Genomic DNA, 23,922 nt, shown 5'->3' with positions numbered 1-23,922 from the left:
GGTGATTCAGGTAAGGCAAGTTTGAAAACATCTACTTTAAAGCAATAATTCACAATTTTTTTCAAAGATGAATCTTTTCCACTTTGTCTCCTTCTGACCCTATGCTATACATTGGCCTCTAATCTTAAGTTTTGTCCATCTTCCCAAACAACATGATTTTCAGCTACAGTGCTCTAGGAAGTGGCTGGAACAATAGCACAGCAGGTAGGACATTTGCCTTGCCTGCAGTTGACCAGGGTTTGATCCCCAGCAGCCCCAAGCCTGCCAGACCAGATTTCTGAGCACAGGAGCAGGTGTAACCCCTAAATGCGTCTAGTTGTGTCCCAAAAAACAAACAAACAAACTAACAAAAAAAGTGATCTAGGAATATCTTATAATCCCACAAGGGATCGACCCATATGGATCTACCACTTCCTGGACTATACAATTAGGTAAGAAATTAATCTTTCTAAGCCTTACTTTTCTCATTTATAGGGTGAATATAATAACAATATCTCTCTTGTAGAGTAATTGATTATGTGAAGGATTTATAATGAATGATACTGAAACAGGCAGGCAGGGAAGTCCCTCCCCTACCAACCCAAAGACAGTGAATTCTTGAGATGTAATAAAACCAGGAGACAGTTTGTAGGAGTTGCTTCATCATTAACAAGAGCCTCACTTGACTCCACCGAAGTCTCAAGAGAGGACTAAAAAGAAGAATCCTAATAGGGGAGCCTAAGGCCAGGAAGAGAATATTAAAGAAGACAAGTGGCTACTCCCTGGCAGGTAACCACTCTAGCAACATGACCCTTATCTGGGGAACCACCACCCCCATTCTCACCCCCCACACCTGCAAAGGACAGGTGGAAAGTAACTATAAAACTTGGAACAAAGGAGTAGTGCTTATGTGTGTTGCCAGCCCATGTACATGGTTTCTATACACACATGTTATCTGCACCTCCCATCTTGAAAGTATGTGTATGAAAGTATGTGTCCTTTCATACTTTCATACTCTGGGACCTGTCTGGGGGTCTCTCTCCCTTTGAAGAAGCCTATTCTCTCCCCTAAGTGCTTTGCCTTCTCTCTTCTTTTATCTTCTCCCTCACCTTCCTCAGTAGCTCCAAATAAAATCTGTTTTTCCTTCACTACTTGTCTCCTCCTGAAATTCTTTTCTGTCAGGGAAGGCAACAGAACTGAAAGGCCTGAATAAAATCCAGGACTGACTTTCCTTTCCTACAAAGAGCAATTCCTCTCTGTAGCCTGACTCCACAGCTTCCTGAGAGAAATCTCTCTTGGGTAGGGGAGATTAAGTCCTAGGCTTGCAGAGCAAGTGGATATCAGGTATAGTTTGATGGCTGCTTAGAGGGATTGGCGGGACTCAGTGTCCATGTAGACTTCATCAGTTCCTAGCTTTACTCAGCAGTACCCAAGATGGCAGAGGTATGAAGAGAAAGTGGTTTGATTCCCTTCTTGAGGTTGCCCCCTTTCTCCTGCCTACTTAACATAAGTCACCCCGGGACCTCCACTATATCAATACTAATTATTGTTAACTCAATTTATTTAAAATAATACATGCATTCTATAAATATATACCAAAATGCCATGATAAAAATTTTATTACAATAATTAGTGCCAATTTCATGAAACTTTGTGAATAAATAAGTTTAAAGAAATGTAAACTGGGACTTCCTTATTCAGGGTCACTGAACTGGCCTTTGAAGTTCACCAGTTAGGAAATAACAGAGAGATGAGTCATGAAGAAAATACAAACACATTACTAAGGAAGTAAAAAACAGATGAATTTTATTAGAGAGAAAAAAACTGTAAAAAGTGAGAGTGTTGACAAAAGGGACCTGTTATACTAGCAGTTTAGGGGGCTAAGGGTGAAGGTAAGGGATGCATGCTTGGAAGAGTGGTGGAAGCATGCTGGGAAATATGGCGGAGGGAGATCAACACTGGTGGTGGGAATGGCCCCAATTCACTGTCACTATGTACCTGAAATACAACTGTAAAAGACTGGTCATTCACATTGGTCGCAATCAAAATTATAAAAAAGGGGGAAAAAAAGAAGTGAGAGTGTTTAGAAAAAAACTATCTATTCATAAGGCCTTGCTTTCCAGATTGGAGTGCAAACATTTATATTGTTTTCACTTATTTCTTCTGATAAACATGATTAGTTAGATTAGTGATGTCATATCTACTTGAATAAATAAGAGAGATGGCACTTAAGTTACATTATTCAATTAAACAAATATTTATTAAGCACCATGCACTAGGCTAGATTACAGGGGGTGGTAATAAACTAGTGAATCAAACAGTCTCTGTTGATGATGAAACTTAAATTCTCTAGGAAGGAGAGAGACCATAAAGAAAGAAACCAGTGGGTTGGGAGATGGCTCATGACTAATATACCTGCCTTGTAAATGTGAGGCTGCAAGTTTAATCCCTGGTCCTGTTTTATGCATGAGCATGATCCTGGCAATTTTATGTTAGTGTCTGACAGTGTGTTTGTGATACCCGGCATCTAATTTATTTCTGAATGAATAGCAGCCAGGTGTGTCTGAACACCACAACTAAAGCAGTGCGACCCTGGGTGAGCACCACAACAAATTGTGTTTGAACATGGGCAGTAAGCATGTGTGCAATCCTTGGCCATCATAGCAACAATAGGCAAGGGGGGGGGGGCAGAAAGAATAAAGCACACCTACAGTGATCCAAATACTAAGGAGTTTGGAGCAAAGAAAAAGAGCAGAAGGTTTCACTAGAGAATCCACACTAGTACTTCCTGCTTTAAAATCTGTCACTTGGAGGTGGGAATGAAAGCCAGAAAATAAAAGGTGACTGAACTAAAAATGAGAAAGGTCAGAGGACACCAACAGAAGCTTCTTGCTGGCAAAATTTAGTAATAACACTGGAGTAGCATCTAGGTGTTTCCAATTCCTTGCTTTTTAAGATTTAAAGATACTGGAATTGGAAGCTAGGCTACACACAGAAACTGGATCACCAGGATCACTACAATTTTCTTGCTGCTAGTCACCACAACAATTACAGGAAAGTGTGAGAAGAGCTTTATCAAATGCATGTTTTTGAAAAGAGCAATGACAAGTGGGCCAGTAAGAACTCAGAGCTCTCCGCCAACACTAATTCAATCTTACCTGCTAGTCCAGAAAGAAGTAGGCAAAAGAAAATACAGCTTATCCTTCTTAAGAGTGCAAGTGTAGCTCTCAGCACTGAAGATATACAAAGGCCTACAAAGCCACTATTACCTCTGCCAACACCACCACTCTGACACAATTCAAAAATCAAAGCACTTCTCAACTGAAGAAAGGACAAAATTAACAAGACTGAATTGTATGCTGACATTAAAAGAGCTTCTTGGAGTCTGTGACTGCACAGCTTTGAGTTATTCCAACAAAAGTCTGCTAAAAATGTTCAGTGTTACTATATTTCTGCAAGCCTAGAAGCATGCTGCGCTTCCTGTATGGGCATCCCGCAGAGGCCTTGCCTTGAGTGGTAGGTTCAATCTCCAAACAACAAAGTTAACAAAGCATTCATTTTTTTTTAATCTCTTTGACTTCAGGAGAGTGTCAAACCATCGATGTGTGCATTCATTATGTGGGATTTTAGTGTGGAGTTTTCAATTTACTTCATTCATCTATAATTAAATTAGGAGAGGAAAGTGTTTCAAATCTCAGTTAAGAGGTTTCCCATCTATTTATTTGGGTAACATCAGAAAATAATCTGCCTCTTTTTTTTGTTTTGTTTTGTTTTGTTTTGGGGTCACACCTGGCAGCACTCAGGGGCTATTCCTGGCTCCATGCTCAGAAATCACTCCTGGTAGGCTCGGAGGACCATATAGGATGCTGGGATTCTACCCACCGACCTTCTGTATGCAAGGCAAATGCCTTACCTCCATGCTATCTCTCTGGCCCCTAATCTGCCTCTTTCACCTCCTCAAGCCTAGTAGTCTGCTTATTTATAAGTCCTAATATTACTCTCCTTGATAACTCATTCCTTCATCCTTTAGATTCTACATAGTTCCTAGGCATGTCTCTCTTTTAAATGTTACTACACTGAGAGCTGGATAAATATAGCCCAGAGGGGAAGGCACTTACTTACCTTGCTTATGGCCAACCCAAATTCTACCCTGGTATTATAAATGGTCCCCTGAGTACCACTCATATTTTTCATAAAAAACACCTTTTCCTCCCAAAAGTGCATTTTATGGAGTGAATACTGCCTGGAGATGAAGCCTGAGTGAAGGGGAGGAGAGCATCTAAAAACTATGTGTGTCTTATGGTCAGGTGCATCTTATAGAGAGAAAAGTATGATAATTCCTGAGCAGAGTTGGGAGTAAGTCGGGAGCACAGCTAGGTATGGCCCCAAACAAAACAAAACAAATAAATATTACTGTATTGTGATCTATTTCTTCCTTGTATCTGAATCCATATTATATATTTGTATAACCACTTGCTTCTTTCTTTCTCATTATGATGGCTAGCTCTATTGGGTAGAGATGATCTGAGATCTAAGTATTTTATCATCAGGGTTAATTCCTGGCACAGGGCTCAACAGAAGGCTCCATCCAATAGGTGTGTTAATAAAGTTTTCACCAAGTGAACTACCAAGAGTTATTCCTATGCATAAAGCCAGGAGTAACTTCTTGCCACTATGGGTAGGACCCAAAAACAAAAACAAAAAGTTTTCATTCAGGGTTAGAGAAGCTTTTAGTTCTGGACTATTCCTGAGTGTATACTGCATTTCTGCTGAAGCCCATGTTTTTTGTTTTGTTTGTTTGTTTGTTTTTGGTTTTTCAGGCCACACCCGTTTGATGCTCAGGGGTTACTCCTGGCTAAGCGCTCAGAAATTGCCCCTGGCTTGGGGGAAACATATGGGATGCCGGGGGATTGAACCGCGGTCTTTCCTTGGCTAGCGCTTGCAAGGCAGACACCTTACCTCTAGCACCACCTCGCCAGCCCCTGAAACCCATGTTAACTCCTCTTCCACTTCAGTATGCTAAAGGAACTTGCAAATCGGATTATGAGTCCCATTTCCAGAAGCAACATTTCTTTATTTTTATTCTTTAATAATATCTTTATTGAAACACTAGAATTACAAATATGTTAGTAGTTGGGCTTCAGTCATCAAAAGAACACCCCCCTTCACCAGCGCAACCTTCAACCTTCAACATTTCTTCCTTGAGGAGCCAGGTTGAAAATTAGCAATTGATTCTCTAAAGGACTCTGGAGAAGCAGGTAAAGGAGAAGAACCAGAGAGCACCCAGCCCTGAGAGCGTTTCCCCACCCCCAAATCTCATAAATCAGCATCTGCCTTGGATTTTAAGAGTTTTTAAGATATTCCACTGCATAAAACTGAATCGTTGCATTATAAAGCAACACAGGCTATACTGATATATCTGGAGGTAGCTGCAGGCTGGTTGGTTTTGTGACTGTTTTCCCTTCAGTTCTTTTGAAAATAAAAAGGATATCCCAAGAGGACAGTCCTCTGAATAAAACATTCTTTATGTACAAACAATCACTTCACAGGCGCTATGAACAACTTGCCCATGAATTCCAGTCATACTATCAACAACAATAACAAGCCTCAATACCAGTAAATATAAAATGTCTTTCTCTAGGCTAAACTATATTTAAGAGTCTCTTACTGGTTTTAACCAAATAACTGAGGTCAAATAATGGACAGTTAGTTTTAAAGAAAAATAAAGTTGCAAATGACTCTCAATGAAAGTTCTGGCAGAAAAAGAATTAGAACTCAATGAATTCTCATGAACCGATGTTCTAGCTTATATGTCTCTATCCAGGTCCCCCTGAAGGGACCAGGATGTCCTGGCAGGGACAAGTCACTGTGCTCTCTCTGTCACTAAAACCTAAGCCCAAGCCCCATTACCCACCTTAGCTATTTCTCCAGAGCATAACCAGTGGAATGAAAAACAGTTACTCCTAAGCCCCAAGCTTACAGAATCAAAATTTCCAGCAGAGTTGGGACTGCTCACACGCCTTTAACAAGCCCTCAAGGGCATTCCCAACTGGAAAACATCCTAAAGGTTCAGGTGCAACAACAACCTAGGAAGAGACCAGTGACTAAGGGCTTGGACGAGGACCTCTGAAAAACAACAGTTTCCTGAGGGTTCTTGGCCCAGTCTCCCAGGAGGCCATATTTGAGAAAGGGAAGGGCTAAGTCCCTGTGGAGATACTAAGGGCCACAAACACAAGGCAGGCCGGTTACACTGGAACAGTTTCTACTCCTCACTTCAGTGGGCTGAAACAGAGCCTGGAAACTGCCAGAAAAGAATCCAGAAAATGAAGTTCAGAAACAATGCTTTGAGGAGGGCTGAGCTGAGAGTGAGAGAAACCATGGAGGCCAGCCCCAGGCATTGGGAGAAAGAGTGAAGGAGGGAGGGAGGAAAAAGAGTGCCAGTGTCAAAACCCCTCTCAGGTAGGAAGGGAGAAATTGGAATGAGCACAAAGGCAGGGATCCCTCAGGAGCCAGAGAGCCTAATAATGCCTTGTTATGAATTATGAAAGCAGCACCTGGTATGCAGAGCAGGCTAGAGAGAACTCTGCTTGCATCATCTCATTTTTTTCCCACTTGCTTACTAAATAATGATTAGACACCTGCTCCCTGTCCCCTGTCTCAGGCCTGCCTCAGAGTGGTCCGAGCTGCCTGGCGAGTCCTGCTTCCTCAGATGATCCCTCTCAAGCACCTTTCAAGGTCTCTTCACAATTTTGTCTCAAGATTTTTACATCTGCAAAGGAGGGGGGTCATACCCCCATGGCAAACATTAGCCAGCACAGAGAGGCCTATGTGAATAAATACTTCAGCACCTCCTGCCTTTCACATAAGGGATACAAGGAAAGATTCCAGTTCCTCAGCAAGACCAGTGGATGACCTCCCTGTCACCATTAAGGTGCCAACTTGTGGTCAGTCTTCCTTGCTCCCTGCGTCCTGTGGTGACCATCCAAGCCAAAGCCCTCCTATTGGATTCCCCCTTCAGACAAAACCTAACATTAGAAAAGTGAAAGCAATGTGACCAAGTAGTCAGAATCAGTCTTGGTACAATGAGGGAGTAAAGATATAATCACACACATAAATATTCTTAGGGGCAGTGAGATGACTGGCTTAATGGTTCACAGTGATTGACTCTATACTGGTTTTATTTACATAATCTATGATCTATTCCTTTCCAATCTATTTCTGACAACTTCTCATACCTCAGAGAATTAGCTAAACCTCCATATGCACACCCCAGGAACTCTGTAATGTCTGTTTGGGTTTATTCAAATTATTTATTCAAATTAGCGGGCTTGCTAATTTATATGGCAGGTGACTATTTGATGAGTATTAAATACTAACTATGGCAGATATTATTTATTTCTGATACTCAAATCTTCCAATACTCCAATTATAAATTGGGATAATTTAAGGAACAAAAAACACTTGAAAAACAAAAGGCACATAGTCCTTAAGCATTAATATTAAGCAAACATTAATGTTACCTGTTCTATTCTGAAGTTTTTCTCTCCAACAGAAATGGGAAATGTGTCTCTTTCACCTGTCTTCATCTCTCCATCTCCGTTAACACCCGTACCTGCCACAGTATGACAAGACTTGCCAAAATGTTTCTCTAATTCCCACAACACACAGGAGCAATCTTTTAGAGTATGATTTGAACATGGTAGTGGCTGTCAAACCTCCCAGTTGCTTATCTATAGATGTTAAAAAAAAAAATCTACAGGATGGCAACTGGGCACCTGCACAGTCAGGCCATTTCTCACCAAAGGGCAAAATTTAGTTGTGTTTCTCAACCTTTTTCTGACCATGACCCACTTCTGGCTTTGCTAACTTCCTGTGTCCATTGTCTGACCATTTAGCATCTTATTTTTATTCTATCACCCCTCATGTATGTGATGTTTCAACAATTACCTCCATCTGCCATAGTCACCCCTCATGTATGTGATGTTTCAACAATTACCTCCATCTGCCATAGTATTTAATACTAATCAAATAGTCACCTGCCATATAAACAATAAGAATATTTCTCAAAAAAATGGAAATTGAGCTCCCATATGATCCAACTATACCATTCCTAGGGATATATCCTAGAAACACAAAAACACAATAAAAAATGCCTTCTGCACACCTATATTCATTGCAGTACTATTTACAATAGCCAGCATCTGGAAACAACTCTGATGCTTGACACTCTGACACTATACTGGTTTTTATCTGCCTAGATATATTCATTTCCAATCTATTTTTGACAGCTTCTCATACCTCAAAGAACTAGCTAAACCTCTACTTGCATACCCCTTAAGAACTCCATAATGTTTGTTTAGGTTTATTCAATAGTCTGGGTATGATCAAAATTGTATTGGTATTAAATTCAAGGCAAGGGACTTGGAGATGAGGAAGATAATTTAAGGAGTACCTTGCATGAGAATGAGACTAACTGTGGTTCAAATTTGAACCCTAATCTGCTCTCTAACCTCAACTTCATTTGAATGAGTCTTGTATTTCTTTTTGCCTGGCATAGAGGGGCCATAAAGGAGTGCTCTCAAAGAACACTGAGCTATTGGTATTTTCAGAGGCTTCTGGTGTTCAAAGACAAGAGACTTCTTTCTATTTGTTCTTAACAAAAATGAATTAAAACCTTCAAAGAAATAGTCACCTTAGATACACATCCTTATTTTAAGCATCATCTGAATCCTGAAATTATATTTCAGTATTTGCTTTCTCACCCACTTAGAAACCATTGACCCACCCAAATGATACATAGTCATAGATGCCATCAAAATGCTTTTCTTTTCCCCAGACAACAAAATAAATAAGTGAATCTATTATTTCTTAATACTCTCCAAATATTTCAGCCTACTTCAAACTAAAATATAGTTGTTACAAAAATGGAATTACCTAAATATTATTGTATACACTTGGACAAATTTATTACAATTTTACATTGAAAATTGTGCATGTGGGGGCTGTGGCTGTGGCGCAGATGGTAAAGCATTTGTCTTCCATATGTTGACCTAGGACAGACTGCATTTCGATCCCCCAGCATCCCATATGGTCCCCCAAGCCAGGAGCGATTTCTGAGCGCATAGCCTGAGCGTCACTGGGTGTGGCCCAAAAACCAAAAACCAAAATAAAAGAAAGAAAAGTGCATGTTTTTTTTTCCATTTGTAAAGAATTTCCAATAGACAGTGGGCAGTGTACTTGCTTACATGCAGCTTACCCTAGGTTTAATTCCTGGCATCCCACCCCTTTCCTGAGCCTGTCAGAAGTGATCCTTAAGTGCAGAGCCAGAAATAACCCTTGGTTTTTAGATGTGGCCACAAACACCAAAAAAAAAATTTCCACAAACAAAAAAATGTTAGGTTCTTATTGGGGAACATTTGGAAAGTAAAAGCACAAAGACTTTCTGTTTTGTTTTGTTTTGTTTTGGGGGGTCACACCTGGTAGTGCTCATGGTATACTCAGGTCTCTGCACTCAAAGATCATTTCTGGCAGGCTTAAGAACCATATAGGTTGCTAAGGATCAAATCCAAATTGTATACTTATTAAGCAAGCACCTTACCCACTGCACTATCAATCTGGCCCCCCACAGAAATGTTTTGGTTTGGGAGTTTGGGGGGGAGTCACATCTGATGATGCTCAGAGGTTACTCCTGGCTATGTGCTCAGAAATTGCTCCTGGATAGGGGAACCAAATGAGTCGCTGGGGACCGAACCAAGTCCGTCCTGAATCTGCTGCGTTCAAAGCAAATCGCCCTACCACTGTACAATCACTCTGGCCCCCAAAGAGTATTTTTGAATCACCCAAAGTCATCTTGCTAAAAGTAATCACCAGCAATCTCTAATAATAAGAATAACAATAATACTATTTCTCCAGCATGTTTCTATATAAACTCATTTTAAACAAAAATAAAACCCCAATGAAACTGATACGTGACTGCTTTTTATTATGTATAAGCAAACTTTGGTAACAAATATTCCAGTAAACCTGACTTTTATATATTCAAGATGCAGACTGGTTATTTAACAATAGAGAAGGGAATAGAAGTAAGCACTGTTAGGATTTTGGAAATTTGGGGCTATTTCTGTATAGTATGGAGGATGGGAGAAGCAACTGAATTTCTGTGGGCTAATAGTAGTGCCCATCACATATATAATGCAATTCCACCAGCAAATAATTATCCTTCACTTCTCATAAACCCCACATATCTTTTGTGAGTGTTAAAAAAGAAGCACTTTTCCCTTAGTACAAGCTCAAATATAGAAAACTAGGAGAGTAGAAATAGAAATAGCTAAAATACAAATGCTTGGTGAAGAAAATTATATTGTATTGTCACAACTGATATAAGAATAATTATTCTAAAATTTCAATATATACACAAATCTAGGCATGTTACTTTCTATCTAGTTTTCATAAATTATTGTACTGTCTCAAATAATTTACTAAGAACAATACTCTAGAATTCTATATATACACCAATCCAGTCATGTTACTTTCAATCTAGTTTCCTTACATTTATAAATTTCCCATTATACTTTTATCTTTTTACATGATCGGGTAGCTAAAATGTTTTTATTCAAAGTTTCATTTCAGTTAACTATTTGCTACCCTACATCTGGAAAATTTTTCAACATTGTGTACAAACTAAGGAAGCTAAATAGGCATACATAACACATACATACATAATAGGCATACATAATAGTTTAATATTATTCTTATTACACATTGTATAAATCCTAAAAAATTCCAAATAATTTGATTAGTTGAATAAATGAGGATATATTCATAAAACAGAATACCTCATATTCATTATTAATCATGATTTGGTCATTTAGAATCTGTGATATAGAAAATATAAAACAAATTAGCTACATAGAAATATATATTTCATATATATATGAATATAGATATATATGTCATTAAGATAAGTTTTTATAGTGTTGGCTATGAGAGGAGAAAGACGAGGGCTTGAGTGAAAGAGAGCTGTATCATTATATGTGGTGTATATATCTGTGTTAAATTTAACCTAAGTCTTAAGATGGAATAATCTTGTTGATAAACATTATGGCAGACACTCCAAGGTAGCCATTGGGAAGAAGAGTGAGTTAGAGAATAGTTTCATTTCTGTGATCTCTGGAACATGGATACTTAACCTGGTACTCAGCATTCTAAATTAGGTATAAATTTATATGCACTGTCTACTAAAATCACTACTGACATCTTCACTCAAATTGATTCCAAGTCAGGCCAAGAAGTTTTTCAAAATGTCAACATCTTAAAACACGTTTCAGTTTAATAACATAAAAATATTATTTCTAACACAGGGATATAATGATATCAAAGCTTTTAAAACATGTTTCTAGGGGCCGGAGAGATAGCATGGAGGTAAGGCATTTGCCTCCCATGCAGAAGGTCATCAGTTCGAATCCGGCTTCCCATATGGTTCCCCGTGCCTGCCAGGAGCAATTTCTGAGCATGGAGCCAGGAGTTTCCCCTGAGTACTGCCAGGTGTGACTCAAAAACCACACACACACACACACACACACACACACACACACACACACACACACACAAAACCCCACATGTTTCTATAGAAAATTTCAACTCATATATCTACCTTATTTGCCCCTCTTCATTTAAAAATAGGAAAAAATGAAATTCTAACAGCACTCTACTGAGAAAGAATATATTGGCAACATGCAAGGCTTATGTTCTAGGATGGTCCACGAAGATAGATCTTGTCTTTAGTATTATTAAAAATTGTCTAACAGACCACTCCTCTCCCTTTCTTTAGCAGAGCTCTTTAAGAATCTGCCACCTCTATGAAAAATGAAATAGTAAACAATTAGCAATTAACATACACAGAAGTTGTCTAGCTAAAAAACTAAAGATGAAAGGACTTAGTCCCTGTGGAAAAGTTGCTGCCAACAAAACTTCCTTTTTCCATAAAACAGCAAAGCTCTTTTATCTGAAATGTCACAAATATAGCCACAGTCATCAAAGGTTATTATCCTTATATTTGGTCTTTAACCCCTGTAACTGGGGGCTTTCAGATGAAGAGGCTAATGAACTCCACTTTGCAAATGTAACCACCGAGTTAATTAGTAGCAGAATAATACCATACAGTAGCTCTTCTGTATGGAAGTCTTGCTCTTTAACACATTAAAGGTTTAATGCTATCATAAATTTCAGTGCAGTCTTTTAAATGTAAGTGCACTAATCACTATCAAAAGCAAATTTACTTGGCTGGGTAAGAAACCCCTACTTTTATTAGTATTCTTCTACATCCATAAATTTTCCCTTTGTCATTTCTGACAAAGGTTTATGAGGTTGGCATCAGCTTAAGCTATAAAATGAATAATGATAATGCATAGTCATCGAGTGCCTGCTCTAAACAAACTGATGGCTCCTGTCTTGGTTCTAGGGGTGGGGGAGAGAGAAAGAGAGAAAGAGAGAGAGAACTTAAGCAAAACTTCTCTGGGTATGAAGATAGAAAATAAAGTATTGTAGTAAATGATAACTAAGACTTATTTCTTGCTCTAACAAAATTCAGTTATACAGTCTTACATGTTTTTAACAGCTCCAATTACTAAGAAGCACACCAGGGTTGTATAACATGTAAACCCTCCACTGAAATGTATTAAAATTGGAAAAATATAAACAAGTCATATTTGTAAGGAGGCTTGAAGACATTATCAACCATCACCTTATTACAGCTTTGTTCCAGGTAGCTTGAGTCCCTGGTAGGAGCAGTTGGTGGGGAAGAGAAGGATTGAAGCAAGAATTAAAAATCATTGCCTATACGAGTCAATTATCAAGCCAAACAAGGAGAGTGGGTAGAAACTAAAAAACATGGAGAGCAGCTCCTCTGCTCCAGCTATGTGTTGACTTGTAAGTATTGCATCTTCCGACTTTTCAAAAGAGTTCTCAGAATCTTCAATACTTACAAATATTGAACAAAATATTTAAAACACATATCCATATATATATATATCCATATGTATATATATACATATCCATACATATGCATAGGTCCATTTTAGTTATCCTGTGTGACAGGCACCTGATGGAAACTTCCTATGTGACTTGGTACTGTTTTACCAAGTGATATAGAGACAAAGAGGACATGATAAATGGAATTGAATCTACAATTAGGATAACTTCAGGGACTAATTAAACATGGTATGTTGTTTTTCTGTTGCGTGAATTCAGAAGAATAAGCAAACACTGATGTAAAAGGTGATAAGGATAGTGATTCTGTAACTTTTGGGAGAGTGGTCCTACATACCATGCATGAATGCAATAAATGCTTTAGAGATTTATCCTGGAAAAAGAAACTCCTGAAACTATGTGAAATAATGTCCATCAAAAGTATCTGTGTTATCATCCTAATGGATGCCTATGACCATGCCATCTGACATACAAAGAAAGAGATTCTGCAGATCTAACTAAATTACAAACCCTAAGGTACGTAGATGATTTTTGGACAATATGATTTACCCAATATGATCTCAGGACTCCTTAAAAATCAGGAAATCTTTCTTGGTCATGACAGGGAGAGATATATGTGAACAAACTAAGAGAAATGCATGGTTGCTTACACTGAAAAATGGAGCAATAAAACATAAGCCAAATAATTCTGGTAGCCTCTGGAAATGGAAAATGACAATAAATAGACCAATTCTTCAAGAACTTCAGAAAGAAATGCTAAGACCAGTGAACAATGATTTTATCCCAGTGGTATTTAAGTTGGTTATTTTACAGAAATATAAAAAAATTAATTTGTGGGGTATGAGAGATCGTATAGATAGATACTATAGTGGCTAAGGCGTATGCTTTACATGTGACCAATCTGAGTTGGGTCCTTGAATATATGAATGGCCCAATATCCCATCCCCAATATATATATATATATATATATATATATACATATATATATATTGCATATATAGTGTATCATATATGTTATACAATGCATGTCTATAATGCTATATAACTTTGTGAGTTCATCTAGACACACCGCAAAAATATTCCAGTGATAAAAAATAGCTGAACATATATAAAAGAAACCATGCTCCAAGAGTTGAAGTAAAAGTCCATTTCTATAAGGATAGATTCAATCTTTGATGACTAACTCAAATCATGTCCCATTCAAATAACAGGACCCATTGACACAGCTCCTTATTGCACAAAGTTCTTTCTTCCTTTTCTAGATCTGTTCATAGTAATAATGGCATTGACCACCACCACCACTCTATCCTACATTGTCTAAATAGATGCTCCTTTAAACCTGCTAAGATTTAGCTTGATTTTTCCCCTATGATACAGTTAGGTCCAATGATCCTGTTATAATACTATGTTATGGTATTGTTAAGCACTTGGAACTTGGCAATATCCTGGCTTTAAAGTAGGAGTATGCTATCAGAAACATGAGCTCCCTGATTCAAAGTTGTCTCTAGTTTCATCTCTCACATCAAATTTCACAATCCCTATAATATTTTCAATTTTTTATTTTCAGTAGAATATCCCTGAGTGAAGATAATCTAGTATAATGATTGAGTCTAAAGATACCAGCCAATCTAAACACGCATCTAAATATTATCTGCATAACTGACCTAGAGCCACTCTTTTCTGGGGAATGGGGAGGAAATAGCCATTAAGATTCAGAGGTCAAGGGTGACTTCTGGCTCTGCACTCAGGAATCACTCCTCCTGGCATGGCTGAGGGGAATACATGGGATGCTGGGGACTGAACCTGGGTTGGCTGCATTCCAGGCAAGAGCCCTAACCACTATACAATCTGGTCCAAATACTACTTGATATGTATTTAATATTGGATCCTGTGATGACCAGCACTGATTCCTGAAATATTCTGAAATACTTTTAACTCAAAAAAAGTCTATGACAGTGGAAAACAGAGATAAAGAGAAAAAAGGAGAAAAGGACAAGTAATGTGGAATTAGATGGAAGTTTTTAAGAGGAAGAAAGACTAGAATTTTATAAAAAAATAAAATAAAATGTGAGAGAAACGCTTCTGAATAGAGGGGTGCCTGGTACCCAGTGCATAATTTCTTTCCCTAATAGGCGGGGAAGTAAATTTAAAAAGATACTCCTAAAATTATCTTTGAGGAAATTGGGTAGGCTTAAGAAAAAATGCCATAGGACCCTTGAGAAACTGATCAAGTTGTGATTCCCATTACCAAATATAAGAATTGTTATAATATGGTTTTATTTACTATCAGGACAATTCAATACTCTAAACTCTGCATTCATTTTGGAGTGACTCCAACCACAAAAATTTGAGAAGATTTCTGACCTGCTCTCATTTGATAATAAAAGAATCAATACCTTCCCCAACATAGATGGGATATAAAATGTCTTTAAGTTTACTAAACTTTAATAATATTTATGGAAGCCTGTTATCATTTTTATTTATCTGTTACTGTACAATATCCACTTCAAAGTATTCCAATGCTTCCCATCTGCAAATATAATTTTTGCTTATTTTAAACATGAGTTTGTCATACACAAGGGAATAGGGCTGTTCTTATTCTTGCTGAGAAAGCAGTCACTTGTCTGGAGTTGAGAAGATGTGATGGGGATTGATATCATTGTCTAAAAACCAAATCGAGTCAATTTACTGTTGGATCCCCTCTGTGATGCTGTTCCTGAGCTGCCTGGGCAGATGGAACCCCTGTAGAGCTAATGTTCTGGGGTACTCGAAGAGCAACTGTTCCAGATCTTCTCCTTGAGGCAAAAAGCTTTGGAGACATCACTGCACTGGAGATGTGGAAGGACAGCACAAAGTGAGACACCATCCCCACATAAGTAGCGGTTGCTATTGGGCTTGATTCTAGGCGGTCCATCCTTGCTAACAGAGAGCCCTGGTTAAAGTAGAGTTACTTATCAACATTGTGTTTCTCCAGGGTACTTTTTTAAAAAAAAATTTAACTGCTTTATTTAAGCACCATGGTTACAAATGTGTTCATTGTTGGTTTTACATCATATGATGTACACCATCCCCTTCAACAGTGTACCCTTCCTGTCACCATCACTGATCTCCCATTTTCTTCCTACCCCTTACCCATTTCTGACTTGGTCTCTCTCCTCTCTCTTTTTCCTCTCTCCTCTCCTCACTCTCCTGTCTCTCTTCTCTCTCTCCTCTCTTTCCTGTCTTTACTCTTTCTCCTCTCTTTCTTCCCTCTCCTCCCTCCCTTCACTACTTCTCCCCTCTCCTCCCTCCCTCCCTTCACTCTCCTCCCCTCTCCTCCCTCTCCTCCCTCTTCTCTCTCTCTCTCTCTCTCTCTCTCTCTCTCTCTCTCTCTCTCTCTCTCTCTCTCTCTCTCTCTCGTCCCTAATCTCTTCCCTTTTTGACTCTGTGGTTTGCACTGTTGCTAATGGATGGGTACCTTGCCTGTTAATTTTCCACTTTCAGTGCTGAGATCTTGGCCAGAGCAATAAATTCCATCTCTCATTATCCTACTAGACCCTTCTCTTCCTTAGCTATATTTACTGCTCTTCGTGGCAAGATTTTTTTTCTACCCTGTGCTGGACCTCCTGACCCTTGTTTCTATAATCTCTGGGTATTACTACCATACTTTCTCTTGTTTTTCTTATATCCCACAAATGAGTAATATTATTCTATTTCTATCCCTCTCCCTTTTGACTTATTTCACTCAGCATAATATTCTCCAGGTCCATCCATGTATAAGCAAATTTCATGATTTTGTTTGTCCTAACAGGTGCATCATATTCCATTGTGTAGATGTACCAGTTTCTTTAGCTACTCATCTCTTATCCAGCAGCTGGGTTGTTTCCAGATTCTTACTATTGTAAATAGTGCTGTGCTGAATATAGTTATCAGAGGGCATTTTTGTATTGTGTTTTTTGGGTTCATGGGGCATATTCCTAGGAGTGGTATTGGTGGGTCATATAGAAGCTCAATCTCTAGCTTTTTGAGTAATGTTTCAGGGGCATTTTTTTCTTAGTTTTTGGGCCACACCCGTTTGATGCTCAGGGGTTACTCCTAGCTAAGTGTTCAGAAATTGCCCCTGACTTGGGGGACCATATGGGAAGTTGGGGGTTCGAACCTTGGTCCTTCCTTGGCTAGCGCTTGCAAGGCAGACACCTTACCTCTAGCGCCACCTCGCTGGCCCCTTCAGGGGCATTTTTAAGCCCCAATGTTCATACTTACCTTCTCCCTAGTGCCTCACTTGCCCTAGGCTATGCTTCTTCTATGTTTCATTACCCTGCATACATCTCAGTTCCTCTTGTCCTACACAAGCATTGTTGGAATAAAAAAAAAAGGTTTCTGGTCAAGGTTCCTGGTCATCAGCTGGGCCCTGTTCTTTCTCAATCATTAGCTAGAGGGACCATTCTTGGTCCCCAAATGCACTAGGGGATGGGAGGTGACCCCTGTCAGCCAATAGTTTACAAAATATGTATTCATGTGATCAAATATGAGATAAGATGTCTTCCTGTCAGCAAAACACCATCAAGTTGAGTTCAACTATCTTAAGATAGTTGATGGACTCTCTGGGGTAAGGGTGGCACTGAATTCAACTAGAGAGAGGATCACTTAGTTTAAGGGATCCAGCCAATACTTTGAGGATCTAGTTCTACGTTTAGTATCATGGATTTATTTTAAGATATCAAAAATGATTTTAATATCTTAAAAACTCAAATGTATTCTTGTGATAATCACTGTAAAAATTAAAAAAAAATCAACAGTGTGTGTGTGTTATTTTAATGGGGCAGTTTATAAACTTTTCTGTAAGTTTCCTTCACTGGGATACCCTGGGTACCCCAGTATACTTCTCAGGAGTAAAGTAAATTTATTAAGGCACAATTCCATAGCCCTGCCAAACTTCACTGGGGTTGTTTCTTTTCAATCTTGTTGCCTTAGAAAAGCTTTCTAAAGGTCACACACAGAAGCAGAGCACTCCCCCTCCGTTGAGTGAGGGCTATGATTACACTGTACCACAGATCTTGCAAAGACAGCTGACACAACTAGTGGTTGGGTTTTTTTTCTTCTGTTTATTTTCAGAAGAAACTTTTCACAGACAGCTGTGATGCCAGGCTCCCAGAGGAATGTCATGCCAACCTTGTGCAGACAGTCTTCCACCCACATCCTTGCCCGGGATCCAGGGCTGTCTCCAGCAGGTTTAGCGACCCAGGGAAGTCAGCTCAAGAGCTATTTCAAGGCTTAAGACCACCTCTTGTATTAGCACGCAAGCCACATCTCTCAGGTTATAAACAGACACTCTGGGTTAACTTTGGGGCTCAGCCTTTTGGACTAGTGCAACATCACATAAATGCCACAGGCTCTGCATTCATCAAATGGGGCAACAGGTACCCTCTGAAAGAGGAAGTGAAGACTTAAATGAGATGAGAAGTAAAATTAATTGGCTCAATTCTTTCTGTGTTATCACTGATTATTAGCCCAGGGGAACACCTAACCAGTCCAAACCAGAACAAAAGGACCCAATGAAATTGCATCATTCTCAAAGGATTGACAATCCCTGCTGAGCCTGAAGGCTGCATATCTTCTCATTAAAGACAGAGAAAGTAGGTTACTTCCACCTCCCTCCCTCCCTCCCTCCCTCCCTCCCTCCCTCCCTCCCTCCCTCCCTCCCTCCCTCCCTCCCCCTCCTTCCTTCCTTCCTTCCTTCCTTCCTTCCTTCCTTCCTTCCTTCCTTCCTTCCTTCCTTCCTTCCTTCTTTCCTTTCCTTCCTTTTTTACTACCTTCCTTCCTTCCTTTTTTCTTTCTTCTTTTCTTTCTTTTGCCACACCTGGCAGCACTCAGGGGTCACTCCTGGCTCTGTTCAGAAATCGTTCTTTACATGACTAAAACCCAAACACAAACATGTTTGTAATCAAGGTGTTTAAATAAAGATATTTTAAAAAAATAGAAATCACTAATGGCAGCCTAGGGGGACCATCTGGGATGCTGGGGATTGAATCTGAGTCAGTCCCAGGTCAGCTGCATGCGAGGCAAATGCCCTACCACTGTGCTACAGTTTTCTTAAAGTCAGACTCAAGTGATTGTCTTTAGATTCCTTTAAGCAGGGGGTTCTGCCTCTAAAACATACAAACAAGAGGCAATAAAGAGGCTTGGATGCTTGTTGTAGGAGTTTGCATTCCTGACCATTTGCATTCCTGACCAGAAAATCCAGGTACCCTGTAACCTTCCACTGTAAAGGTCTCACCTTGGTTGAAGCCGCACTGCTTCTTGGCCTCCAAAGGTGTGATTTTGTGGACTCTCCTGAGTGGACACTCCAGCTCGTCCCCGACACTCTGACTGACAGGGCAGCACATGCTCTGTCTCCTGCAGAAAAAGCAAAAGCAAAGAAGAACAGTTGGCAGCTTCCTTCATTTCTGTTTAATTGGGGGCATGGGTATCAGTATCAGGGCCGGGTGTGTGTGTGTGTGTGTGTGTGTGTGTGTGTGTGTGTGTGTGTGTGTGTGTGTGTGTGGCAGAGATATATAACACTTTATCATTTGTAACGGGGGTGGGGTGGGGCATAAGTGACCTGAAACTAAAGAAACCTCTTTGATAAGTCAGATCCTCCATAATGACAATAAAGAGAATGACCTATACCTAATGTTCAAATGTATAATACAGCTGTACCATAAAGAATCAGGGATTGAAAAATTACAGGGTTGTTTTTTTTTCTCACTCAGGAGAAGAATGTATTCTCAATTGAGCACATCAACACAGCTTTAGCTCACTTCTTTATTACTCTTTAGATCACTCTTTATTACCCCATTTGTCTGAGTACATTTCTTTCAATAAAAATGATTTTGCTTCACTGGGGCAAAAATATATTACAGGGATAGAGAGAAAGAATGGAAATAAGGGTCTATATTTGCATGTAGCTGACCTGGTTTATCCCATTACTACATATGTTCCCTTGACCATTGCTAGGCATGATCCCTGAGCACTGCTGGGTGTGGCTCAGAGCTAAAATAAGAAAAAGAATATTACTGATAATATATTTGAAAAAAAGTCTAGACCTTATTTGAATAAGTATAGATGAATGGTTAATAATAAGTACAGATGGATAAATATATATTGAATTAATCTAAGATAGATTGATTTTGCAAAAGTAAAAATATATATTTTCATATACATCTAATATGACTTGACATCATAACAGTAATTAGTGTTGAAATATTTCTTGTAACTTTTTTTCACAGTATTCCTATATCATTTCTGTAATAAATATAGAGTAGTCTGAAAAGTAAGGATCAAATTATTTTTGTAAAGTTGATTTTCCTCTGCTTTTCTTTCTCCCCCTTTCACCTCTATCCTGCTATACATAAACACCCTGCCCCCAACACACACACACACACACACACACACACACACACACACTCACTCACACACACACACACATTATTGCCATTCACTACCAATGAAATGGCTACATTGGTCTATCCATGATGCAATCTATTCAATAATTTAGAAGACCAGGAAGCTAAATTCTTTAGAGAATATCATAAACACACCCAAGTGAAAATGAATCTGGATTCAACAGCATGACTATCCAACATCAAAGATTTATATATGTTCAACAGATGGACTACCATAGTCTTTGAGATGTGCCAAACTACTGATAAATTTTTCATTAGGATAAAATCATCACTCTGTACCTGATAAATGAAATTTTAAAGCTAAAATCAGTGATAAGCTCAGCCAATACAGAGAACTATCGTCACATAGTTAAATATTCAAGTGAGTGGATAACTTGATGTCTGATTTGTGCAGTATATAGTAATGGGAATATAGACCAAACCCCTTTAGTAGGGATATGAATTGAATCAGTAGGTCAGATAGCTCAGAAGTCATTTTATTTTTCAAAATAATAATTGCTAGGACTAGTCAACTCGATAGCACAACCCACTTAAAGCAAAATTATCTGAATGCCTTCTTATAAAAGGGAGTGAGAGGAGATAAAAGGTGAGGCATACATGAGGAAAAGAAATGAATTAGGTCTATCGAGGTCTTAACTTTCATTTAGATGTCCAACTTCAGATATGAAAAATCTCAACATGAAAATCTTCCATTAGCATGACTTAGTAGGTTCTTGTAGAACATTCCACAGCTACTCAAACAAATACTGGCTACATTCCCAAAACAAGGTTTTCCTGTGAGCTGGATTTGCTTGCTATTGCTAGGTTTGTGACCTTAGGAAGGCATATTGATTATCTGAACCCCTTTTTTCTTGTTGGTGATGTGGAGACAATACTCCAAATTTTAAGTAGGATCATTTTAGTACCTGCCAACTAAAATCACATAGTGAATGCAAATATTTCTCTTACAAAGCCCCTTCTAAATTCAGAGTTATCAGCCTAGTATAACCAAATCCTCAGCAATTTAACCCAAATGAATTCAACAAAGTGAAAACCTATTTTGCAAAGTAATACTTGTTTCTGGTATTATTTTAAGCATCATATTTAGAAGCCTCAATATTTATAGACCTAGAAAAAAAACCTATTCTTCTAATCTCTAAAAAAAGATTAAGCTATAAATTTCCATTTAATAAAATTGCCATTTTAGAAAAGAATTTTGGTCTTTATTTTTTAAGTTTTCAAAGACAGCATTTTATCAAATCCTTTGAATTTATACAGGTTTGAGAAGGGTTAGAGGTTACATACTGTTAAATTTACATGGATTTCACAATTTCTCTAGAAATAATAAGACAGTCTCTGGGGAAAGTGCTACTTTGGACCACTCAAGTTAGACATCACGAAGCACTAAAAGAAAATTTTCTCTGGCATGACATACAGAGTATTTTGGGATAGGTGACATGTCCCTGACTCAAATGAAGAAAAAGTGGCTCAGTCATCTCTGCTTCTTCACCCAAGAAAAATGTGAAACTTTAGACTGGTATGAGAAGCTGGAAAAGACGTTATATCTAATTATCCTGGAGAATAACCAACAACAGACTCTGATATAAAATACATTCATAATTGAAATGACAGATATTGCCCTTCCAAAAACAATTAGCTCATGTTCCAAAATGCTGGTCTCCAAAAGCCCCTTCAGACAAAAACCCACGTTCAAGAACCTCACTCAAAACAAAAAGCAAATATAGTCTTCTGTCCAAAAGTGATTCAACCTTTGAAAATAATTTGTGAGGAATATATTTTCTGTTTAGTTTCTTTCCTTTTATTATCACTTCAAGAATTTATCTATTTAGGCCAATAATCCCAGCAAATCTCTGAGGTGGGAATCATTAAATCTTCAAATGAATCCAATTTAAACTCCCACAAATTTTGAAGCTGAAGGCTCTACATCATAAACCAGAGACAAGACCTCCCTCTGTATTGTCTCCCAAGTAAATCTTAATCATCATAAATCATGAGAAATAACAAAAGGTTGTTGCTATTAAATTTTAAGTTATTTGATAAACTGTTAGAAAAAACATACTTTGCCTCTTTTCTGTGACACTACCATCTATAAAAGATACCACTTATTTGATTAAATGGCAGATTTTTAACAAAACAAAATGGCATGTTAAGTGTATCCTTCAATGTTAAGTTATCTTTGAATATGCAAAGAGAATGTGTGAGAAGTGTGTTTACATTGGGAAACTACAGAGCGAGCTCAGTATAAGGCATTGGCAATGACTTTACAGAAAAGTAGGCCTACCAGAAATACATATCCTGAAAGAGAAATTTTTTGAAGGTTTAGTCTAGAAATCAGAAAAACCTAAGGAAATAGGGCTTAAAGCTTTAACCCCATAATTATTCTATATTTGTTAAATCCTTTAAGATGAAATGCAGAAAAAAAGGAAATATCTTTTATAGTGAATTAATGTAATCATAGCTGTCAAAATATATATGGTGCTAGTTGTCATTTATTCATAAGGATATAGAGTAAAATCATAATAGTCATAATTGTATTTATCTACCTCCAAAAATAGATGTTAATCAAGACACATGGGAGATTAGAGCTCAAACCCTGTGAGCTCTTATCTCTATTCCCATTGGACTCTCCCACCTGGCCAGTGACCAGATTAACCAAAGCTGCCAAAGAAAGTCATTCTATTAGTGAGAGGGTGGAGGTAGAGAAAGGCATTTTTGTCTGAAAGGTGACAACATCTAGACAAATAAAATATATATTTGATTACATTTGTTTAAGTAATTTTTTACCATCTTTGTTTAGAATTAGTTGTGACTCAGCTCAAATGTTAAAACTAGGAGTTTATTCTGAAATTGAGATGGTCCATATTGATAATGGGTCTGTGATTTGTGTAAATTAAACCAACCATAGTCAAGTGTAAATGACCGGTAGTATGCACCAGCATCAATGTTAAAGAAAAAAATCATGTCAAAAGAAATGTCATGTTAAAAAAAAAAAAAAAAAGGTTCGAGAAAGGACAACTCCTGGTTGTTGTTGTTGTTGTTGTTGTTTAATATCTTTTTTTTTTTTTTTGGTTTTTGGGCCACACCCGGCGATGCTCAGGGGTTACTCCTGGCTGTCTGCTCAGAAATAGCTCCTGGCAGGCACGGGGGACCATATGGGACACCGGGATTCGAACCAACCACCTTTGGTCCTGGATTGGCTGCTTGAAAGGCAAACGCCGCTGTGCTATCTCTCCGGGCCCTGTTTAATATCTTTATTTAAACAATGATTACAAACATGACTATAGTTGGATTTCAGTCACAAAAAGAACACACCCCCTTGTCCTTATGAAAACAATATGAAGATTCCTTAAAAAACTGGAAATTGAGTTCCCATATGATCCAGCTATACCACTCCTAGGGATATGCCCTAGGAACACAAAAATAAAATACAAAAATCCCTTCCTCATACATGCATCGCAGCACTATATACAATAGCCAGAATCTGGAAACAACCAAGATGCCCTTCAACAGATGAATGTCTAAAGAAACCGTG

General features: G+C 38.4%; 1 protein-coding gene across 2 annotated transcripts in view; it reads right to left on the bottom strand.

Moving 5' to 3' along the window:
* The window catches only part of FAM13C (family with sequence similarity 13 member C), a 135,021-nt gene that overhangs the window by 61,281 nt on the left and 49,818 nt on the right, over positions 1 to 23,922 (bottom strand). For both annotated transcript variants that reach the window (XM_049790522.1, XM_049790523.1), the window contains exon 4: positions 19,223 to 19,341. In XM_049790522.1, the coding sequence (XP_049646479.1) occupies positions 19,223 to 19,341 (119 nt within the window). The remainder of the gene's footprint in view (positions 1 to 19,222; positions 19,342 to 23,922) is intronic.

Source organism: Suncus etruscus, chromosome 17 (genome assembly GCF_024139225.1).
Source record: "Suncus etruscus isolate mSunEtr1 chromosome 17, mSunEtr1.pri.cur, whole genome shotgun sequence".
Lineage (NCBI taxonomy): Eukaryota > Metazoa > Chordata > Mammalia > Eulipotyphla > Soricidae > Suncus > Suncus etruscus.
The sequence above is the reverse complement of the archived record's forward strand: the minus strand, read 5'-3'. Positions and strand labels throughout refer to the sequence as shown.